This window comes from Medicago sativa, chromosome 2, assembly GCF_051527215.1.
Source record: "Medicago sativa cultivar Bolivia chromosome 2, Bolivia_mono, whole genome shotgun sequence".
NCBI lineage: Eukaryota > Viridiplantae > Streptophyta > Magnoliopsida > Fabales > Fabaceae > Medicago > Medicago sativa.
Genome location: NC_140750.1, coordinates 73698093 through 73722302, shown reverse-complemented (window position 1 = coordinate 73722302; position 24210 = coordinate 73698093). Strand labels below are relative to the sequence as shown.

Below are 24210 nucleotides of genomic sequence, written 5' to 3'. Positions count from 1 at the left end.
TGTGTACTACTTCTTCCGTCCTACAATAGATGTCCTATTTGAAAATGTGCACTATTGACCTAATGTATTTTGATCGTCGTTTTCTACTAATATACAAATATAAATAATATCATATAAGATGTCATTGGTTTCATCTCGATGAATATTTTCAAAATATCAAATTTTTATAATTTTTTTCTAATAGATTAGTAAAATTATTTAAAATCAAAATTTTGTATTAGTATGTATAACAAGGTCAACTGTGTCACTTTTTTTTCAAAAAAAAGGTCAACTGTGTCACTTAATATGAGATAGAGGAGAGAGTATATTTTTTAGAATGCAAAAATAATTTTAGGGTTGACCATGAAAAAACATGTGTATGAAATAAAACATGGTTGAAAATTGTTATCCTCATCAATGTCATATTCACATTTATAAAACGTGTTCTTGTCTTTATTCATCTTCTTGTCCTTTTCTTCTATGTGAAAACAACAAAAGTTCACATTTTTGCACACAACCTAAGTAACATATTTGCAACAAGATTCACTTCTTTATCTCTGAATCAACCTCAAGCTTCATCCATGGCGTCTGAACCATCCTTTCTTCGTAATTACAATTCTGAGGGACATAAAGATGACATCTTTTGTTCATACGATGATTATACCAACGAGGATTCTTCTTGTGGCACTCATATTGATTCCAATAAGGTAAAATATACCCATATGGGTTTTTGATCCTTTTTGTTGTTGATTTCATGTGTTTTATCCTTTTTTTGGGTAAGTTTAGAATTTGGGTTTTGTTCTTTGGATGAAGAAGTGATTAAATTTTAGGAAAGTTTTAATTTTTTAGCAATATTTTATGATTGATGGTAAAGGGATTGTGTGATTTTGTGAGAGGATTACAAGGTTTTGACTTTAATCATTGTGCTGATCCTGTTTGGTGGAGAAGAGATTTTTCCATTTTTAACAACTTTTTGTGGAAACTGTTTGATGATTTGATCTTACTCAAAAGTGATTTATCAATCATTTCACCTATGGCAAAACTTGAAAATGTAATTTTTTTTAACCATGTTATTGGTGCGAAGTATTTGGGGACTGCTGATGACTAATTTCCATTGGGAACCTGACTTACCAGCTATGAAGCACGATCACTCCTTGGATTAGGCGTGTTCCGGTGTCGGTCACGTGTCGTGTACGACACCGACACGTATAATTACACTGAATTATATGATTTTCTCAAATTATTAGCGGTGTCGGCGTGTTGTGTCCGTGTCCGTATCCGTGCTTCATAGCCTAGCAGCTATTAGTGGGGTTTCCCCTCCGAACCATATTTTTTCAATCCACATGGTTAAGAAATGGGGTTTATTTGAATGTAATCTATTTTTGGTTTATTCTAGGAGAAAATAGGATACACACCGGCGGTGTAAAATAATTTCACACTATCATCTATTAACAACCGTGAATTCCGCCAAATCATCCCACTAAACCCCACTTTTATGGTATGACGTGGATAAATGGTTGATTTCTATTAAACTCTTATGCTAATGTAGATGCATGAACGGGTGAAAATGAAGAAGTTATTGAGTTCATATACTTATTTTAGTGTACTTAAAGTAGATGCACTTCTTCAGCAAGGATTAACAGGCATAACTTGTTTTCTATAAGAATTGAGATAAGCAAATTGTGATAATCTCACTGTGTTTAGTGGTTATTAACTTCCTATTCTGGTTAATTACAATTTCGATGAACTCAAAAGGGGTTTAGTAATCTTGATCATTCTCAAGCTTATAATTTTTATATTGGAGTGTATAATTGTGATGATATGGAAGATGAACATACCATCAAACCTTCTGACTGTTGTGTGTGATGATTATGAATCATGTGTACTTTATATGCCTCTCAAGTGATTACGAGTCTTATATCGACAAAATTTACCTTTTTACAGGATTTTCACATTTCAAGGATGGTAAAAACATCAACATTTCCTGCTACAGCTTATAATTCACCTGAAGTTTCTTTAACCCAAGATGTTATTGCAACAACGGTTGAGAAGAGTATGAAAACATGTACCGATAACCTTATGCGGTTTCTTGAGGGAATCAGCTCTAGGCTATCACAATTGGAATTATATTGTTACAATATTGACAAATCAATTGGAGAAATGAAATCGGAGTTAACTAGTGACCACGAGGAGGCAGATTCAAAACTCAAATCTCTTGACAAACACCTTCAGGAAGTAAGTGTTATGTTTAATTGATAGATTCTGCACTATCCCCTGAGTTATCTTACCAAACTAACAACCTGTCATACATTGAATAGTTTGCTTTTCTTAGCTTAGAGTGTACTTTGTTTTTCTAAATTTGCTGTCTGTTTATTTTTTTGTGTTGGTAATGTAGGTTCATAGGTCTGTACAAATTTTAAGAGACAAACAAGAGCTAGTTGAGACTCAAAAAGAATTAGCCAAACTACAACTTGCTCGGAAAGGATCACCTTCCTCAAGCCATTCACAGTCCAACGAGGAGAGATTTTCCCCTTCTGCAATAGATCAAAAGGGGACCGATAATGCATATGTTACATCATATGCTCCACATAACCGGCAGCTAGCTCTTTCCCTTTCTCATCAAGTTGCCTTCCAGCAAAAGCCTATAGCCCCCTCATCTCAAGCTCCATCCCCGAATGTGACCGAAACCACACAACAACCTCGTTATTACACGCTGCCCACGGCTTCACCCAACCCACCAGCTGCGGCCCAGCTTCCTCAGAATCAGTATTTTCCTTCTAATCCACAGTACCAATATCATCCATCAACATTATCTCAAGTAACTCCGTCCTCAACTGTGGAACAATTTTCTCAGTATCAGCAGCCGCAACAGAAGCAGCAATGGTCTCAACCGTTGCCTCAGCAGGTGCAACCTATGCAACCACCCTTGATGCATTCTCAAATGAGACTCCCATCAGTAAATGCTTATGCTCCGTACCTTACAAGCCAAGCTACTACCGACACATTTTCGAACAGCATGCCGATGCAAAAGCCATATTCAGGGACTCCACCACAAACAAGGGGTCATCATCCAGCCCACCAAGGTAATCTGTATGGAACTAGTGGGGTCCACACGACGCCTCCTCCTGCGAGCGCGTATGTGATGAATGAAGGGGAGGGTGGCAGAGCAAGTTACCCTCCTCAACCTTCTCCATTTGCTCAAGGTGGATATCCTCCTCAAAATGCTTCCCTACAAAATCCTGCACCGCATAATGTAACGGTCAGGAATCCTAGCCAGCAGCAACTTATGCGTAGCCATCCTTACAATGAGTTGATTGAGAATTTGGTGAGTATGGGAGTCAGAGGCGATCTTGTGGTAAGCATTATTCAGAGGATGGAGGAAACTGGTCAGCCTGTAAATTTTAACTCTGTACTTGACAGGTTGAATGCACATAGTTCACTGGGTCCCCAGAGGGAATGGTCAGGGTGAAGAACTTATACTGCATATTCTGTTTGAATAATAGTGTCCGGCAATAGTGTTACATAGCATGTCATGGATGACTATGAGCAATGTTGTCTAGCAATGTGCACAGTACTATTTTTTGGCAATGTGCACAGTACTATAGTGTATACTCCCACGTTTGTAATATTTGAGAATTACTAATATATGATATGATTTAATGTTCTTTTTCAAAGAAAAATGATTTAACGTTGATTCAGCATATAACGATTTTTTTACGAATAAATCAATTATTGTGAGGAAAGGAGTATGTCCACAAGAATCTATTCAAAAGAAAAACTGAAAAAAAAATAATGTGTAAAAGTTAAAGAAAATGAAAAAGGAATTACCTAATCCATTGCGGTGATTTTACGCAATGAAAGATATAGTACCAGTGATCATATATTATCAATTAAACCTAATTAATTTTTCATAGACGGCACCTCTTCCTTGCTCAGAAACAAATCCGCCGCAGCGACCTACAGCACACAATGGTGACAACAAGGCAAGGCAAAAGGAACTCATACACAATCAGAGGCACTGACACAACTGTTACAGGTAATCCCTCAAATCATTTTCTCCTTAGAACTACCTGCTAAGCAAACTGCTTAAATTCGTTCCTTTTGCGGAATTGAGTGAAGTAGATGGTCCAAAAACATGGTTTCAAATTGCACCCACAATTGCGGCTACAATATTGCTTTTATGGCGGCCTCTTCAACATCACACTGCAATTGTGGTGTGATCTACAATTACGTGTACTTGTAGTGTGATCTTCAATCATGTGTACCACATCCTAGCTTCCACCAACTACCCCAAAACCCTAGCACCTTTCAAACGAATATATGTGAAACAAACTAAAACGTCTATAAAATTATTTCACGCTGCACTGACCGCAATGTGCATGGCAACATCCACGATGACAACTGTAATTTAAAACCATGTTCAAAACCATTTCAGGATCATTTACGTAAATTCTGATTCAGATTTTGATTTTTCTTTTTTGTTTTGATTGCAGTTGGAGACTATGTTTTGCTACGCCCTACTGAAGGGAACAGACCAATTGTGGCCCTTGTGGAGAAATTTGAGCAGGATAATTTGGACAGAAAAAGAGTCCATGTAAGGAGGTTTTATCGGCCTGAAGAAATCGTTGGAGGACGCCAATGTTTTCATAGACATAAGGAGCTGTTTTTGTCTGATCATTATGATGTTCATAGCGCTGACATAATTGAAGGGAAGTGTTTTGTGCATGCTTTGGGCAAGAGGCTTGCATATGAAACTGCTAACGATTACTTTTGTAGGTTTCCGCGATAATTTGCTACTGGGCGTTTGACACCTACTGCAGAATATTGAGTATTTTATGAAATTTTTTGAAAGAAAAACTGTTGATTATGCTTTTGTTTTGAAGATTTTGAAAATGCGAGATGCCTTATAACCTGGATAGGTGAATTGCAATGAAAGGGGAATTGAATTTTGGTTTTGTGTGAATTATTATGCAAGGGCTTATTTTAGTTGAGCTTGCTTAAACTCTATGATCATATTTACCACCATACATTCATATGGAGCATCTCAGAAATAATGTTGTGATGGTTTTGTGAACCAGTTTATGTCCTTTTAGATCTTATGAAAGAATCACTTCAATTTCTGGTAGGCACCATCCAGAATGTGTGGGTTTGTTCTGAATGTTTATCTGATTGATATGTTTAGGTGAAGAAACCCCATGCTACTTCCTACTTCAATGAGATTTCTGCACCTAAACAGATCACATTGATACAAGAAGTAGTCCGGGATAGGCGATGTGCTTTTGCTTGTCCTTTTGATTAGAGATACATTAGATACAGTAATTGGATATTGGTTTTATAAAAAATAGATGAACCCTTTGAGCAGCTAGTTGAAGTTGGCCATGTATTGAAGCTAGTTTTACCATGGAAGTTGCCTGCTGTTTCTTTTGTTCTGATAACAGTTCTGTTGATGTGACATGTCACATGTGTGTTTCTTCATTCTTGGTACCATATGCTTTGATTGATTTGCTTTGTTTTCTGCATGGTTTGATTTTACCTCTGAATGTGCTTCAAAGTGTTATTAGTTATACACTTGAAGATTATCAGATGATTAAACATAGAGTATAGATATTAAGACATAAACACCTTCAAAATCTTCAACGCAGAAATAGGTCTGATTGAAAGGTACTTGGTTCGGCGTGTATATTGAACAACTTACTGTTATTGTGCACCAGACATCACCCAAGTCTAGTGTTGTCAAATATCAGCTCTATAGCACTATATTGTAGTGAAATTTGAACAAATTGCTTATTGTTGTTAACTAGTAGCTATAGCAACAGCACTATAGTATCGCGGCATAGCAGAGTTTGAATAGACCGTTTTTTTTTTCTTCGCAATTCACGTTTGACAACACTGCTCAAATTCCTATATCTTACAATAACTGTTTGTTTCTGCATCAAACTCATTTTCAAAGCAAAGCTCAAGTTATTGTTTTCAAATATCTTTGATCTTAGTTTCTAGGTATGAGGCTATGAGCCATTTCCATAAAATGCTTTTGACCTCATTCCTAACCTTTCAGATTTTTCAAAGTGTTGAATACCAAACTAGTAGTAAATTCTTCCTTCATTTTTCATTCCCACATGATGCAGTAAAGCATTTGGGTAACAGAAATACTTATCAGGCAAAATTATAGTCAACCCAATTCATTTAAAAATCCCATATCAAATTGCCTCCACAAAACTACATCAACAGAATAAGTGATCCTCCAACTCCACCATCCAAGACGCCAAACACAACTCGAGGCGAAAGCCTCGACGAGGACACTTCTTTGTTATTGGTTGAAGCTGCAATCAAATAAGTTTTTTATGCATTTTATCCCCTTTATATTTTTTTTTGAACAAACAATTATTGTTTTGATTTACTTTACGTTTTATGCATTTCTTAGTTCAATAAGCTCAGAAAACATCTTTAAGTAAATGTTTCAACAAATATATTATCACTTAAAGGTTCGTAAAAGTATATTATTACTTCGACAAACATTTTTCTTTCTTGTTAACAAAGTAAAAGTTACAATAAGTATATTATTATTTATAGGATTAGATAAATATATTATTACTTAGATAAACTTCTTTAATTCTTTTTCGCAAAATATAAGTTTCTATGAGTATATTCAACTTTTTAAAAATGCTATTTGGGACATTGGTTAAGAAAACAAATATAAAAATATTGTATTAAAAAATGTGAAAAAGTTGTATATTCAATTTTTTAAAAGCAAGAGTTTATTGTTTTCATTGAATTTTTTTTACCATTAGCAAGAGTTTATTGTTTCCAGTCCAGACACACTAGTTACAAGACAAACTTCTTTCATTCTTTAATTAAAGGTTTAGATAAGTATATTATTACTTGCACTTTAATCAAGTTAGGGTTAGGGCATCTGAATTTGTAAGCTACATCCATGGTGCCATGACAATCCTTTATCGGTAACTGCAATTCCAAGGGCCAAAACAATGACATTTTTTTGTTCATATGATATGCCTTTACCAACGAGGATTTTTCTAGTGTCATTCACATCGATTATAGTAAGGTAATTAACATACCCATAAGGGTTCTTGATCCTTTTTGTTATTGATTTCGTGTGTTTTGTTCTTTATAGGTCATTTCAGAATTTGGGTCTCAGTTCTTTTGATTAAGTAGTGAATAGATTTTAGAAAAGTTCTCATTTTTTAGGAAAATATTTTGATAGGAAATTTTATGAGAGGCTTCCATAGCTTCAACTCCAATCATTGTGCTGGAAATTGTTCCATTTTTAAGGTTATCATTCTTTGGAGGGCAGGGCTGTCCCTAAGAATTCGGAGGCTCGGCTCTGGGAATGAAAAGAGGCCAGTGATAAAATCAAAACGTATTTTTTTTAAAAGAGCAATGTTCTATTTATATTTTTTAAAAGATAAATACAAGGTGCTGTATATATGCGGTACACCCAAAGGTGAAAATGACTACCGAGGAACCCCCACCTAACACCAAAAGCAAGAGGACCTAATTCTAATAGGCCTAAAAGGCTAAAACAAGAGGATAGAAAATGGCTGTGGGTATTAAAAAAAAATTGTGGCCCATGGCTGGGGGAGGCCAGCTCAACAGAGCTGTTTGCACCCCCTCATGGCCGGGCCTGTTGGAGGGTATGGGTGTACCGGGCCGGTGGGTGTTTGAGAATAGTCTATGTGCTGTAAAGATTTGCATGTAGTGTTATTCTCTGGTTGTCATTGGATAAGGGTCGTGGTTTTCCTCTGGTTTGGAAGTTTCCACATTATGTTTTGTGTTCATTTATTTTCTTTATGCCAGTTTTTTCCCAATGCAATTGATGCATGCTCGCGATGATTATGGATTCACATGTACTTTATATGCCTGTGAAGTTATTCCGAATCTTGTATCTACGCAATTTTCATTTTTCATAGGATTTTAACATTTCATGGATCATGGAAACATCAATAGTTCCTACTACAGCCTATAATTCACCTGAAGTTTCATTAAGCCAATATGTTATTGCAACAACTGTCGAGAAGAGTATGAAAACATGTACTGACAGAGATTCTGCACTGTCCTCTGAGTTACCTTTTCATCCATTGTTGTTGTTGTTGTCAAACTAAGAACCTGACATACATTGAATAATTTGTTTTTCTATGCTTAGAGTTTCGTTTGTTTTTCTAAATTTGCTGTGTGTTTATTTTTCTGTGTTGCTCGTGTAGGTACATAGGTCTGTACAAATTTTTAAGAGTCAAACAAGAGTTAGTTGAAACTTAAAAAGAATTAACCAAACTTTGACTTGCTCGGAAAGGATCACCTCCTCAAGCAATTCACAGTCCAACGAGGAGAAATTTTCCTGTTGTGCCATTGATCCAAAAAGAGCTGATAAATAATGCTGCTGTTACATCATCTGACTCACATAACCAGAAGCTAGCTCTTTCCTTTTCTTGTCAAGTTGCCTTCCAGCAACAGCCTATGACCCCCTCATCTCAAGATCCAGTAACCACACAACAACCTCATTATTACATGCTGCCCGCGTCTTCACCAAATCCGCCAACTGCATCACAAGTTCCTTTTCCTTCTGATCTGCAGTATCAATATCATCCATCAACCGCACAACAATATTTTCAGTATCAGCAGCCGCATCATCAGCAACAACAATGGCCTCAACAGTCACCTCAGCAGGTGCAATCTCTGCAACCACCCTCAATGCATTCTAAAATGAAACCCCCATCAGTAAATGCTTACACTCCGTACCTTACAAGCCAAGCTACAAGTCCACCTCTCACCAACACATTTCCGAACAGCATGCCGATGCAAAAGGCATATTCAGGGACGCCGCAAACCGAGCGCGTACCTAATGAATGAAGGTGGCAGAAAAATTACTCTCCCAAACTTTCTCAATTTGCTCAAGGTGGATATCCTCCTCAAAGTGCTTCCCTCCAGAATCCTGCACCACATAATCCAACGGTCAGGAATCCCAGCCAGCTGCAACTTATGCGTTGCCATCCTGAGATTTTGGTGAGTATGGGAGTCAGAGGCGATCTTGTGGTAAGTATTAATCAGAGGATGGAGGAAACTGGGCAGCCTGTAAATTTTAATTCTGTACTTGAGAGGTAGAATGTACAAAGTTCGATAAGAAGAACTTATACTGCATTTTCTGTTTGAATAACAGTGTCCGGCAATAATATTATATAGCATATCATGGATGACTATGAGCAATGTTGCCTAGCAATGTGCACTTTACTATTTTTTTTTGCAATGTGCACTGTACTATAGTTTATATTCCCCCCGTTTGTAATATTTGAGGATTACTAATATATGAGTTAATGTTCTTTTTCGAAGAAAAATGATTTGATGTTGATCCAGCATAACTTTTTTTTTTTTTTTTTTTTTTTTACGAATATATCAATTATTGTGAGGAAAGGAGTATGTCCACATGAATCTATTCAAAAGAAAAACAGTAAAAAAAATTAATGTGTAAAAGTTAAAGAAAATAAAAAAGGAATTACCTAATCGATGGCGTCGATTTTACGCAATGAAAGATATAGTATGAGTCATCATAAATTATCCATTAAACCTAATTAATTTTTCATAGGCAGCAGCTCTCCCTTTCTCAGAAACAGAATGCGCCGCAGCAACCTACAGAACATAATGGCGACAACAAGGCAAGGGAAAAGGAACAAATACACAATCGGAGGCACCAACACAGTCGTTAGAGGTAATCCCTCAAAACCCTTCTCTCCTTACACCTTCCTGTTAAGCAAATTGCTTCAAATCGTTCCTTTTGCGGAATCGAGTGAAGTAGATAGTTCAAAAACATGGTTTCAAATTGCACCCGCAACCGCAATTGCAGCCGCAATATCGCTGTTATGGCAGCCTCTTCAACATTGCACTGCAATTGTGATGTGATCTTCAATCACGTGTGTGTACCACATTATTCGTAACCACACCAACTACCCCAAAACCCTAACAACTGTGGAGCAAACTGAAACTTCTAAAAATTTATTTCACGCCACAATGACCGCAATGTGTGTCGCAGCATCCACAATCAGTGCAATTTAAAACAATATTCAAAACCATATCAGCGTCGTTTATATAGATTATGATTTTGCTTTTTTGTTTTTGTTGCAGCTAAAGACTGTGTTTTGCTACGCCATACTGGCAGGAACAAACCAATCATAGCCCGTGTGGAAAAGATTGAGCAGGATAATATGAACAGAATGAGGGTCTATGTAAGAAGGTATTATCGACCTGAGGAAACCATTGAAGGACGCGTATGTTTTCATGGAGATAAGGAGCTGTTTTTGTCTAATCATTATGATGTTCATAGTGCTGACACAATTGAAGGGAAGTGTTTTGTGCACACTTTGAAGAACTACATGAAGCTTGAAGTTGTAGGTGCTAACGATTACTTTAGCAGGTTCTGGTACAATGCTTTTACTGGGGCTATGACACCTGAACGCGTTGAAGTGTAAGTCTAAACACTGATATTTTTTTCTAGGGGAATTTTGAGTATTTGATAAGTTTTTTTTTTTTTTTTTTTTTTAAAATAAACATTGTTGATTTTACTTTTATGTTTCGAAGGTTGTGCAAATGTGAGATGCCTTATAACCCGGATAGGTTAATGGTGCTGTGTGGAAGTTGCAATCAAAGGTAAATTGGATTTTGGGTTTATGTATGTATAATGAATTATTATGCAGGACCTTATTTGCCATCATACATTCATTAATACAAAAAATTTGTTGTATTTACAGAGAATCTAAGAAGTAATGCTGTGTTGGTTTTATGAACCAGTTTATTTCCTTACAGATCTTATGACAGATATATTTCAATTTCTTGCAGGTACCATCCTAAATGCGTGGGCATGCCTTTTGATGAAGCAATGAAATCAGAAGATTTTAGATTTGTTTGTTCAAAATGTTCACCTGATTTAAAGGATTAGGGACTTAGTAACTGGATATTAGTCTTAAAAGCTGTTTTCTTTTTTCGAAGGAAAATAGATGAACCCTTTGAGCAGCTAGTTGTGGTTGGCAATGTATTGAGCTAGTCTGCATACTGGATACCATGGAAGTTGCCTACTGTTTCTTATGTTATGATAATACTTTTGTTGATTTTACTTGTCACATGTGTGTTTCTTTATTCTTGGTACCATGGTTTGATTTATCTGTTTGTTTTTTGCATGGCTTTTATAAGAAAAGATTTAGACGATTTTTACACCTGAATGTGCTTCAAGGTGTAATTAGTTATGCACTTAAAGGTTATCAGATGATTAAACGTAGACTATAGATATAGTAGAACATAAGCACCTTTAATGGTTTTAACACAGATATGAGTCTCTGATTAAAAGGTCCTTGGTTAGGCGTGGATTAATTTTCTGTGATCAAAATTGAGTTGCAATTAGTGTAAAGTGAACGACCTAGTGTTAGGGTACAATTCATCACCCAAGTTCAGTTTTGTTAAAAACCGGTTCTATATTGTAGTGGAACTTGAACCAATCGCTATTGTTCTGCGATATGCTATGTAGTTCAAAGTGTTGTTAAATAGTAACTATAGCGGCATTATAGTATTGTGGTATAGCAGAATTTGAACAAACTGCTATTTTCCGCAATTTGCATTCGACAACACTGTCCAAATTTCTATATCTTCCAATAACTCTGTTCTCTGCATCAAACACAATTTCAAAGTAAAGCTCTAGCTATGGCGTCTGGACCATCTGGTCACAGTAACTTTTTTCTAATGTCTTTGGTCCTTGAGTCGATGACTTCATTTGTTCATACAATATGAGAGTTAAATTAACTAGGACTATGGTAAATACCCATGAGGGCTCTCACTTCTTTTGGTAGCATATTTCATGTATCTAAATTTGGTCTTGTTCTCTAAATGATGAAGTTGATAGCTTTTTATGACATTTTTTCATTTTTAGCAATATTTTTTTTATGTCTGCACATATTTAGATCACTAGTAAACAATTAGGCAGTTTTCTGTTGCGTTTTCGCAAGAGACCTATGTAGTTGATGACAGGTAGCAGAGTGTAGTGGCAGAACATCAAAATGCTATGGTAGTATAGCAGCTAGTTGTATGACTGCTTCGTTGAAGTTTAGTGAAACAATACAAGAAATTTATATTAGCAACATACTTTGATGTTGGGCAAACTAATTGAGTAAATTTATGAGAGGATTCCATGACTTCAACTGCAATCATTGTGATGCTCTTGTTTTAAGGAAAAGAGATTGTTCCGATGTTAAGGTTACCATTAAATTGAATAGGAATTGTATTAAGAACTTTTTGTGGAAAATATAATTTTTTTTTTTAACCATGTTATTGGTGCGAAGCATCCACCAAACTTTGCAGATGACTAATTTTTGGCGAAAAATCTGCTTGAAAACCTTTAGTGGGGTCTCCCGGTCTCCCCTACCAACCACAAGGTTAATAAAATGTGGATTATTTGAACGTAATCTGTTTTTTGGTTTATTCTAATCCTAGTAATAAATCAGTAAAATTTCATTACTCAAGCAAGTTATTGAACAAGATCAGGGTATAAATTAAGAAGTTATTGAGTTCAAACATATTTTAATGTTCTTAAAGCAGATGCACGTCTTCAGCAAAGATTAACAGGCGTAACTTATTTTCGTTAAGAATTGAGATAAACAAATTGTGATAAGCTCATTGTTTTTACTGATTATTAACTTCTTATTGTGGGTAGTTGCAATTTCTATGAACTCAAAAGTCAGAACTTACTATTTTCTGAGTTATATCTTGACCATTCTCAAGCTTATAATTTTTAAGTGGGTGTGTATACTTGTGATGATATCATATGTAAGATTAACATAACTTCAAACCTTCCAATTGATGTGTACTTGTGATGATTATGGATTAGATGTACTATGTACTTTTTATGCATGTCAAGTGATTGTGAATCATATACGACAAAACTAGTGACCAGGAGGAAGCAGATTCAAAACTCAATTCTCTCGACAAACACCAGCCGGAAGCATGTGATATCTTCAATTCATAAGTTCTTCACTATCTGCTGAGTTACCTTTTGCATTTCTTCTTTCTCGATGTGCCTGACTGATTATTTTAGCTTATAATAAGCAGTTCTCCCTTTGATGAGTGAATAGCTGGAACGTTGAGTTTTAATCTTCGTGGAATAAAGTAAAATGAAGTCCAGCAGATAAATACCTTACCCTCTCTGAATTTGTGAAGCAAACCGTCATCTATTCTTGATTTCGAAATTTTGCTTTGTACTTCAAGGTTGTCAATCCAATGACTATAAATTTTCCCCTTCTGCCTTAAATCAAAACAGAACTGATAATGCATCTGTTACATCATCTGACCCACATAACCAGCAGCTAGCTCTTGCCCTTTCTCATCGGGTTGCCTTCCAGAAACAGCTTATGGCCCCTTCATCTCATGCTCCAGCACCAAATGTGACCCAAACCACACAACATACTCGTTATTACATGCTGCCCGCATCTTCACCCAACCTCGCCAATGGTCCAACTACCTCAGTCAGTATCTGATACAGTATCGATATCATCATCAACATCATCTCAAGTAAACCAGTCACCGACTGTGCAACAATTTTCTCAGTATCAGCAGCCATAACAGCAGTAGCAACAGCAATGGTCTCAACGTTACCTGAGCAGGTCTAATCTCTGCAACCACCCTCAATGCACTCTCAAATGATACCCCCTTCAGTAAATGCTCACACTATGTACCTTACAAGCCAAGCTACTAGTCCACCTCCCACGGATACATTGCCGAACAGCATACTGATGTAAAAGCTATACTCAGTGATTCCGCCGCAAATCAAGGGCCATTATCCAGCTCAACAAGGTAATCTTGTGGTAAGCATTATTCAGAGGATGGAGGAAACTGGCCAGCCAGTAAATTTTAATTCTGTACTTTACAGGTTGACTGTACATAGTGAACTATGTCCCCAGAGGGGATGATCAGGGTGAAGAAGAACTTATACTACATTTTCTGTTTGAATAAAAGTGTCCGGCAATAACTTTATATAGCATGTCATGTATGACCATGAGCAATGTTGTCTAGCAATATGCACTGCACTATAGTGTTATATTGGTGTATACCATGTTTGAGATATACAAGAATTACTGATATATGATTTAATGTTCCTTTTAAAAAAAAATATGATTTAATGTTGATTCAGATACTAATGTAAGAATTAATATTGATTTTGTTAGCTCTTAAAAAAAAATATTGATTTTGTTAGTTCATCAGACATTAAAAAAAAATTGTTTCAGTTGGGGGAATCATATGCTGTCATATTTTTAATTTACCTAATACAATGTAAAAATGAAAACGATCAATTTAGTCCTTAAAAGCATCTCTTTTTACAATTTAGTTGATACATATATTTGAACTTGGCACACACCAACCCTAGACACTAAATAATAGTAGGCGAGTTTGACACAAATTGATCTCGGGCACTCAAAAATTATGTGTGAGTTCAACATCACTTGCCAACGCATATTTGTACATGTATCATAATTTAAAACACAAACTGAAATCACCTAAGAAAGTATATGCAAGATTTCACAACCCCCGAAATACAACAGGCTGGTTTTGGTGATGAGCGTAACTAAGATATCACCTAAGAAAAATTGATTCGTAAAGTAAACTAGCTGCCAAATGTAGATACATGTTGCTACATAAAATTTGCTTTTGTTAGATTTGTAGATGTTTAGCAGAATGTAACACAGTTTGGTATGATCTAATTAATTTTAGATATGGTCCGTTGTGGTAGTGTGATCTATGCTCAATTTGAAGGGAGAGTGAACTCGACTCAAATTGGTTTGTAAGTGTAATTCAAAGAGAGCTCGGTAATGGCGAAAGTATTATGTTCTGGAAAGATTTGTGGTTGGGGGAGTAACTTTTATGTCACCATTTCGTCATTTATATAGGTTGGCTTCCTATAAGTCAGTAACAAAAGCACAGAATGGCTTGCGGTCTGTTAATTTGCAGAGGTGGGGCTGGTGTTGGAAGAGAAGTTTAAACCAGGAAGAATGCAGTTCTGTCGCTGATTTGGAGCATATTTGGTTGTGTTTATAGTTGCAGGAAGACGTGGCTGATTCGTACAGTTGGCTGCCAGATTTATGAAGTGGTTTCTCTGTCAGAAGTTGTTAGTCAGTCTTACTCTTGATGCATACAGAGGAAGATTCTGATGCAGATTTTTTAGCAGCGGCTTTGGATCACTTTGGTTGCATAAAAATAAGCGTGTTTGGATGGAGATTGCTTCAAGACAGGTTACCAACTCACGTAAGTTGTGTGGAGGAGAGGGGAAATCCGAGACATGCATCAACAGTGTTGCATATTGTGCTTTAACGAATTAGAAACTGTGAGGCATTTATGTTTGCAGGCTGTTCAAAGACTGTAGAGGAAGTGGTTGAATTGGAATAAGAGTAAGTTGCAGTGATGGAGTGGTAACAAAATTTCTGATGAAGTGGTTGACCATATTTTCCATCATACATTCATTCATTACAAAATATTTGTTGAATTTATGGAGCATCTGAGATGTAATGCGGTGTTCGTTTTGTGAATCAGTTTATAGACTTATACTCCCTCCGGTCACTATTATAAGCAAAAGTTGACTTTTTAGATTCATTCAATAAATGATGTATGTGGTCTATATACATCATTTATTGAATGAACCTAAAAACTGAAATTTTGCTTATAATAATGACCAGAGGGAGTAGATCTTATGACAGAAACACTTCAATTTGTTGTAGGTGCCATCCTGAATGTGCGGGAATGCCTTTTGAAGAAGTGATGAAATTGCATGATTTTAGATTTGTTTGTTCTGAATGTTCATCTAAGGCACTAACAAGGCAAGACATGAATAAGGATTCATACATAATAAGAGGCACCAACAAGCTCATTAGAGGTAATACTTCAAAACCCTTTTCTCCTAGCACCTACCAAGTTACGTAAATGCCTTCAAGATCGTTCCTTTGGTGGAATTGGGGGATGTAAACGGTTCAAGGAGAAACAAGTTCTGAATGTTTTCAGTATCTTTTACATAAATTTTGATTTTTGTTGTGGCCGGAGACTGTGTTTTATTACGTCCTCCTGAAGCAAGAAAACCAATCATAGCCCGCGTGGAGAAGTTCGAGCAGGATAATATGAACAACATGAGGGTCCATGTGAGGTGTTACTATTGACCCGAAGAAGCCATTGGAGGACGCAGATGTTGTCATGGAGTTAAGGAGCTGCTTTTGTCTGATCACTATGTTATTCAGAGTGTTGACACAATTGAAAGGAAGTGTTTTGTGCACACTTTCAAGAACTACACTAAGCTTGAGATAGTAGTTGCTGAAGATTACTTTTGTAGGTTTTCGTTCAAAGTTGCTACCGGGGCTTTCACACCTGATCCTATTGCTGTGTAAGTTTAAACACTGCAATTTTGGTCTAGGGGAATATCGAGTATTTGATGAGGTGTTTTTTAAGGAAAATTGTTGATTTTGCTTTTATGTTTGAAGGTATTGCAAATGTGAACATGCCTAATAACCCGGATAGGTTAATGGTGCAGTGAGAGAGTTGCAAAGGTCAGGAAGTTGAATTTTGGTTTTATGTATATATAATGAATAATGAATTATCATGCAAGGGGTTATTTTGTTGAGCTTGCTTAAACTCTATCATCATATTTGTCATCATACAGTCATTCATTACAAAATATTTGTTGAATGTTTGGAGCATCTGAGAAGTAATGTTGTTTTGGTTTTCCAAACCAGTTTATGTCCTTATAGATCTTATGAAAGAAATATTTTAATTTCTTGTAGGTACCATCCTGATTGTGTGGGCATGACTTTCTAAGAAGCGACGAAATTGATCGACAATAGATTTATTTGTTCTAAATGTCCATCTGATCAGATGATTAGTGACACATTAGATGGTAGTAATTGGATATTGGTTTTAAAAAAATGTTTTCTTTTTCAATGGAAAATAGATAAACCGTTTGAGCAGCTAGTTGAGGTTGGTAATGTATTGAACTAGTCTCCATACTGTATTCCATGGAAGTTGTTTACTGTTTTTTATGTTATGATAACAATTTTGTTGATTTTACATGAGTGTTTCTTCATTCTTGGTACCATTGTTTGATTTATTCGTATTGTTTTCTGCGTGGCTTTAATAAGGAATCTGTTATTATATTTGCAGTTTTGTTATTGTGTACTAGACATCACTCAAGTTCAGGGTTGTCAAATAGCGGCTATATAGCACTATCGTGTAGTGGAATTGGAACACGTCATCATTGTTGCTCGATATACTATTAAATACAAAGTGTTGTCAAATAGTGACACGCTATAGTACTATAGTGTAGCATTATTTGAACAAACCGCTATTTTTCTCAATTCACGTTTGACAACATTGTTCAAATTGCATATATCTTCCAATAACTTGTCTCTGCATTAAACTCAATCTCAAAGTAAATCTCGAGCGCCATGGTGTCAAGATCAAGGTTGAATGTACATAGTTCAAAATTAACCTAGAGTCATAATCATGCTTTTCTGTACTAAAAATAGTTAAAATTTGAAGTAAAATTAATTAAACACGAAGAGGAAAACCTCTTCCAATATTAGCATTAAAACCAACACTAAACCCAATTAACTCTTTCTTATACAATAAATTGATTTTACCTTCTTCTCTTTCTTTCAAAAAGCGCTTCCATCGCCGATAGTGTCACCAAATTTTCTTCTCCGTCACCAGAATCTTTTTTCTGGCAATGTTTTTATCACTGCTTTCATTTCTACTGCTATTCACCTTCAAATTAACTTTTTTCTCCAGAGTTAACAGAATCAAAGATTTTTTTCCGTTGCTTTTACTTCGCCGGAGTAATCTCAGAAACCTCCATCGCTTCGATGAACAAAAAATTTGACGACAAACCTGAATTGCTTTTCTTGCATAAGATCGGAAAATTCATTGGATAAGCCACAGTAGAAGCAACCGGAGATGACATCAGAGATTTCGGAGACCACAAACAATATGACTCCACTGGAATCGAATCCAGATCGTCTTCCACCTCTGATGAAGGTACGTGATTCTTTTTCTCATCCTCGATAAACAATTTCTTCAATGAATTCAAAATCTCCTTGGTCAGAATTTCTCTTTCCTTCAGCCGATAATCCAAGGCCAGCTGAAGAGGGTGTTCTCAGAGAAAGGGATGATGTATATAAAGATATTTGATTAGCACAAGGTTTCTTGGATTTCAAGTAATCACAAAATTTAATAACTATGCATTATTGACAATGTCAAAAAGTTCTGTACAGGACGTTCAATCATATGTATCTTTATGCAGACAAGTGCATATATTTAGAAAATAATAGTGTGATGCAATGTCACACCATGGTAAAATTTAGATCATGTTCGGATAAACAGCTTAATTAAGCGTTTTATGCTATAAGTTATTTCAACAAAGATAAAATAAAGTCAAACTGTATTCATATAAGCTATGAGCTGTTTTCATAAACTATCCTTGAGAGCTTATCAAAATAAGCTGAAAACAGCTTATGGACATATTACAAGTGTTTATGTCAATAGATAAACACAAACAAGTAAATCCAAACATACCCTTAATTGGATGCCTAAGTAAAAATATTTTCATCTGAATTCTTAAATCATGAGTCAACAAAAGAAATCAGGAGACAGATGAAAACATTAGCATGAGTGTTTTGTAGCGGTGCATGTTTATAGTTAAATGTGTAAGAGAAACTTAACGAATTTCAGATTGATTAAAATTTATCCATATCATCATTTAATGACATTTTCAGTATCTACCAAGGGATCCTTGATTATTCTTTAAAAAATTGCACATATCTACCAAGGGATCCTTGATTATTCTTTAGTATGTACATAAGCAATTTAAAGAATGACAATTTAGTACCTTTTGGCATAATTTGGCAGAATCATCCTGATAAAAAACACCTAGAGGAGCGATTACAGGTAGTGAAGTGAAACACACACTGTAACATGACATGTACCAATCGCTGAAGTGGCTTGACCAAAGAATGAAACATATGCTTCAAACTAAAATAGGGTAAATCCAAATGCAATGTTTTTATAGAAAAAGTAACATATCTGCATCAACAAATAAAACAAGTTATCAGTGACCAAGTTTTTTGTGGATTAAGCTTCCTAAATTATCTGTAAATAACATACATGATACATTCACAAACACAGTTCTTTGGATGCATGATTTTACCATCATTGATATTCGCCTATAACACCAGTGGCCATGTACTAAACAACAATCTCTCAAGAAAACGGAATTGTCCGATTGCATAATCACTTGCCAGTAGACACCACAAATAGTTTTTTTTTTACAAATAATATCCATACAATGTTAAGGTTTCATTTAAGAAAAGAAGAAAACAAACAGAAACAATTCATGATTTTGATGGATCAGCTGAACATATTCCTTACTTTAAAGTAAGAGTTTAACTGCTACACACCGACAGTATAAACTGGTTTTACACGTACATTTATCTGTATTATCAAGACGGTAGAATATGATTGGATGTTTCGGTAAAACTTGTTTGTACTATCGGCGTACAGTTATTGAACTATGAACATAATGCTAACCTATATTGAACTGTATAAGTTTGATGACTTTATTGATTATGTATAATTGAACATTTTCTTCAATTTCTCAGTAATTTTACATATTAAGACAATATGTTGAGGATCACAAAAAAGTTAAGAACATGTGTGAGTGACAACATGGTAGATTGAGTTAAGTTCAAAATTATTATTTTCAACTTCTTAACTTATTATGGACATGGGAATATAATTATTTTGAGAATCGATAAATATCACATATCTTAACCTTTGGAAATCTATTCCTCTCAAGTAGTCCTTTAAAACTATCACAATCTGAATAGATAGATCTACCAAAATTTGTTAAGATACTACACTGCAAGGTCCGTGCCAAATAAATTAGCTTCAAAAAGGCAACAATTAAATTTGAATGAAGTATGTCATTCACCAATTCCAAGTCTCAAAGTAACAACCTTAGAAGTTAACCAGTGAAGGACTCAAGTGAAAAAATCATCCTTGGATTGTGGTACCTCAATACTCATTTTCCCCATCTATATTCAAATAAAAGAACATGATTACATGAAGAAAACCTAACGAAAAAACCCATTTTCTGAACTCTCTCTTTAATCAGTAACCATAAATGGATCCACATCCCCAAGATCAGCAACCAGAGGTTTCATATCATCTGTATCTTCATCTTCTGGCACAAAGTAAGTTGGGAAAGGAAGTATAGATGTCTCAGGTTTTTCATAAACTGCATCTTTTATAAAAACAAAGTTCCCTGTAGCTCCTGGGACCTGCATAGTGCACATCATACAATTACAAAGAAAAGCAATCAGCCCGCATAAAGCCAACATTCCAAATATTTTGGCCAGTTATTAATAAATAATTGGCATATTAAAATAGATACAAAATGGTTACTGATTCACCATCGTTTTCTTAATGATATCGTCATACAAAATTTCTTAGCTCATATAAACATACAAGTTTCTATACTAGCAGTACTGCAATGTGAATTAAGTGGGATTCAAATTTAATAAAAAATTAAAATCATTATGGCCAACTATCTTAGTTGATATTTTTTGGTCTTAAACCTCCGGTTCCGTGAGGGAAGGAACCCTAGTAATCTACAGTTCAGCCAGAGGTAAATAAAATTTGAATGAGGATTGTTTCAGGCTTTGAGCCATGTTTTAAACTCGGATACTTCAGATCGATTCATCTTTAACTGAAGCTCTTTAACCACTCGAGTTGAATCAGTTTTTTTTTTTCCCCGAGGGGATACAAAATAGTTCCTGTCCTATAGCTGCAATTTTATAAATCGTATATAAAATTACCTGGCCTTTCACCCACATCAAATTTCTTGCTGGATCAATTTTGTAGACCCATACATTTTTTACTGTTCTTTGCTTCCCACCCATTCTCCCCGGCATTTTTTTACCTTTAAAAACCTGAACAGTGAGGAAAAATATATTATCACAACTATAGGTGAGAAACATAAATGTAAAGAAATAAACTTACAGACAGTCAATCAAACATATTTTCAATATATACAAATACAGAAAGATGTATTAATTAAGAAAAAATACTAATCTAAAGGACTCCATCCAACCTTACAAGGACCAAGCATTCCTGAAGAACCCATGGTTCTATGTGCTTTCGAATTCCCATGGGATGCTGAACCTCCCTTGAAATCATACCGGTCCATTACACCCTGTAAACAGAAGATAATTTGAATTAACAGTCATGTAACTGAAAGGACATAGATCTGTAAAAATGGTAGTATCATGTAATTGCCCGATTTACTCGATGGAAGGTTTCGGCATGAAACAGAGAAGTATCCGAAGTCATACATGGATTATAAATAAAATAAGAAACAGAAAAAATAAACAAAAAAACACCCCCTAGAAAGCATGAAAATCAACATTTTGTCGTTCAAATTTCAGGAGGGGTCAAATAAAACGGGAGGAGATAAAAGAATAACGGTGCAACATCACCTGATCAGTTGAAACTACTGAACATGAATGATCGCCCAAAAGTAAATAAATCGGAAACAAAACAATTGAACAAATAAATAGTGGCATATAATGCATTTGTGAACCTATTATTGTTGCCGACCAATTGGATGTGGATCGAAACGCTTAAAATCCCAATTATGTAATTCTTTGACAAAATAATAACTAAGCATTTCAACTCAACTCAAGTATTATATAGACACAAGCAGGAACAATACAAGCATAAACATGTACAAATACTACATAAACAATGTAAGAGAGAGATTATTATTTATAAAGAAAAAAAGGAATGAGAAGTATGTAGTATGAGGGAAAGAGAAAAACACCTGAAAACCTTTTCCTTTAGTGATTCCTGTGATGTCAACATACTGTCCGGGAACAAAATGGCGAACATTAAGCGATGTACCAACAGGAAGAAGTGCATCCTCTGTCACTCGAAACTCCTGAAGCTTCCTCTTCATGGGAACTCCTTGAGCCCTAAAATGACCCACTTCAGGCTTTGTCGAGTGTTTCTCCTTCTTCTGTCCACAACCAATCTAACCAAAACAAAATATCAAACATGTCTATAATTAGATACACATTGAACTTAAAAATATAAACGAGGGAACAAGCAACTCCGCTTAATAATTCATTATAAACATTAAAATTTGATCGAGAGAACGAAATGGAACGCACCTGGAGAGACCAATAGCCTTCCTTCTCAGGAGTTTTGACCTGAGAGACAATGTTGTCATCAACCCAAAGGATAGAAATTGGAACTCTAGCACCCCATTTATCCCAAAGTGCAGTCATTCCACATTTTACAGCTATAACACCAGTTCGTTGTGAATTCGGTGTCATCACACTAGGTTTTGCTTCAATCCTCCGTATAGTCTCCACCTCCGAACTCAAAAACCGCGGCAGTGGCACCACAGGGAATTGCCGTAGACGAGAAACCACGCCTCTCGAAAACGCTAGCATAGCAACACCTATGTATATGACATTAAAAAAAATACAATCTTGTTATTCAAAAACAGTTCCAAATTACTTTCGTTTTCATATGAATTAAGAAAGAGTAAACTACCAAATTCGTCTCTGACTTTGTAGAGTGCTCTCGAATAGGTCCCTAAGATTATGAATTTTTTTAAAAAGTCCTTAATTCTATCAAATTTTACTCAATTTAGTCCTTCTGAGAGTATGTTACTATGATAGGGATTAAAATGAGAATAAGTTGTTAAATATAGGGACCAGCTTAAGGGTCTAATAGGGTTAGGGGCATTTTTGAAATATTCATAATCCCAGAGACATATTCGAGAGGGAAGAAAATGGAACAATCAAAATGAAGAGAAGGAAGATGGATGAATACCTGAGTTGTTGAAAATGAAAGAGGCAGAAGCGAAGAGAGAGTGTCCGATGCGAGTGATCAGCTTGGCTGAGAGAGATGCGAGAAGAAGTCTGCCTTTACATTCTTCTGGGTTTAAGGCTTTTTTGGGGTTTTATATTGACAAATTAGCATTCCTTTTTATTTTTTTATATACATTTTAGGGTTAAATATGTTTTTAGTCCCTATAAATATGTCAACTTTTTGTTTTTGTTTTAGTTCCTTTAAAATTTGAGTATTACTTTTCCCACCCTATGTCTTTCCTAGCGCGCCCTATTTTTTTCCCAAAATACCCTTAGTCTGGATTATATAATCCGAACTAATTTCGGAAAATATAATCCGGATTAATTCGTGTCTTTTGGCACTCCATTAATCCTGATGGTTGATGATACCAGGTATAAATATACTGGTTCGAATTATATATTCCGAAACAGCTAGAGAGTTTCCGGAAAACATAATCTGAAACGTGTAAATCACCCCGTTGAAAGTCAACAAAAGGGGGTGGTGAACAAAAGTTCCGGATTATATAATCCGGAATACGCTAAACATGTCCGGATTATATAATCCGGACTGCATCAGTTCAGAGGCAGAAGCCATCTGTTTTGGCTGAGCCTCTGTTTTAGAGCACATTCAGTCAATGTTTTTGGCCTTTGACCATACGCAAACCAGAAAATCAAATTATAACTTCAAAATTAACAATATAATATAATTTTTAAACTTTAATAAACATAATTATCCAAATGTACATAACAAAATTATCCAAAATATTCAAACATTAAAGTTACATAAAATAGTATCAGTCCCTAATAACTACACCCCTGCCACCACCTCTGCCACCACCCCTGCCACCCTCAGTAGCTTTCCGACGACGGTAAACTTTGGCATCATGCACCTCTCTCAAGGCATCCTCCAAATGCTGCCATTCCTCACTCCCTTTCGGCACCAGACCGCTTCTCATCACAGCATAGATGTGGTCTCTGATGCGGCTCATCCTTTCGCTAAGCTGTAAGTACACAAGGTCTCCATCATCTTGAGCAGCTCGGGCATCAAGGACCTCACGCTCTGGTGGCTGTGGCACCGGTACCGGCATGTTTGGAAGAATCATGCGTGGATGAGACACCTGGTAAAACCAGTCGATGTATCCATCTGCTACCTCCACACCATGAACTGCAACCTGTCCCAACTCCTGAGGTGTCAGCATATAATCAAGGACACGCTGAAAGCGGTTTGTGATCTCTGCCAAGTTAACATCAACAGGTGCACTCTGAACAGGATGTCTCGGTATGGTCTGAACCCACCCAAACT

General features: G+C 35.8%; 4 protein-coding genes and 1 pseudogene across 5 annotated transcripts; 3 read left to right on the top strand and 2 right to left on the bottom strand.

The window, feature by feature from the left end:
* Window positions 1-499: 499 nt before the first annotated feature.
* On the top strand, window positions 500-3659 carry LOC146950587 (uncharacterized). Its single transcript, XM_085746502.1, has 3 exons — window positions 500-686; window positions 1924-2214; window positions 2375-3659. The coding sequence occupies exons 1-3, from the start codon at window positions 561-563 to the stop codon at window positions 3446-3448; spliced, it is 1491 nt and encodes a 496-aa protein (XP_085602628.1). The 5' UTR covers window positions 500-560; the 3' UTR covers window positions 3449-3659.
* Window positions 3660-3823: 164 nt separating this feature from the next.
* LOC146950586 (chromatin remodeling protein EBS-like) lies at window positions 3824-4942 on the top strand. Its single transcript, XM_085746506.1, has 2 exons — window positions 3824-4015; window positions 4473-4942. The coding sequence occupies exons 1-2, from the start codon at window positions 3949-3951 to the stop codon at window positions 4766-4768; spliced, it is 363 nt and encodes a 120-aa protein (XP_085602632.1). The 5' UTR covers window positions 3824-3948; the 3' UTR covers window positions 4769-4942.
* A 1914-nt stretch (window positions 4943-6856) lies between these two features.
* Window positions 6857-11092, top strand: LOC146950585 (chromatin remodeling protein EBS-like). 2 transcript variants are annotated; one of them, XM_085746504.1, is made up of 6 exons: window positions 6857-7039; window positions 8196-9024; window positions 9572-9694; window positions 10108-10447; window positions 10561-10629; window positions 10819-11092. In XM_085746504.1, exons 3-6 carry the CDS (start codon window positions 9601-9603, stop codon window positions 10916-10918), a joined length of 603 nt encoding a protein of 200 aa, XP_085602630.1. In that variant the 5' UTR covers window positions 6857-7039; window positions 8196-9024; window positions 9572-9600; the 3' UTR covers window positions 10919-11092. The 2 variants fall into 2 exon arrangements, with proteins under 2 accessions (XP_085602630.1, XP_085602629.1); XM_085746503.1 differs by lacking the exon at window positions 8196-9024 and having other exon boundaries at window positions 6919-7039.
* Window positions 11093-17387: 6295 nt separating this feature from the next.
* Window positions 17388-18890, bottom strand: LOC146950584 (uncharacterized; annotated as a pseudogene).
* A 1020-nt stretch (window positions 18891-19910) lies between these two features.
* On the bottom strand, window positions 19911-23019 carry LOC146950583 (large ribosomal subunit protein uL3m-like). Its single transcript, XM_085746505.1, has 6 exons — window positions 22891-23019; window positions 22221-22513; window positions 21872-22081; window positions 21143-21244; window positions 20868-20981; window positions 19911-20330 (listed from the first exon to the last, which is right to left on the bottom strand). Exons 2-6 carry the CDS (start codon window positions 22503-22505, stop codon window positions 20157-20159), a joined length of 885 nt encoding a protein of 294 aa, XP_085602631.1. The 5' UTR covers window positions 22506-22513; window positions 22891-23019; the 3' UTR covers window positions 19911-20156.
* Window positions 23020-24210: the final 1191 nt, after the last annotated feature.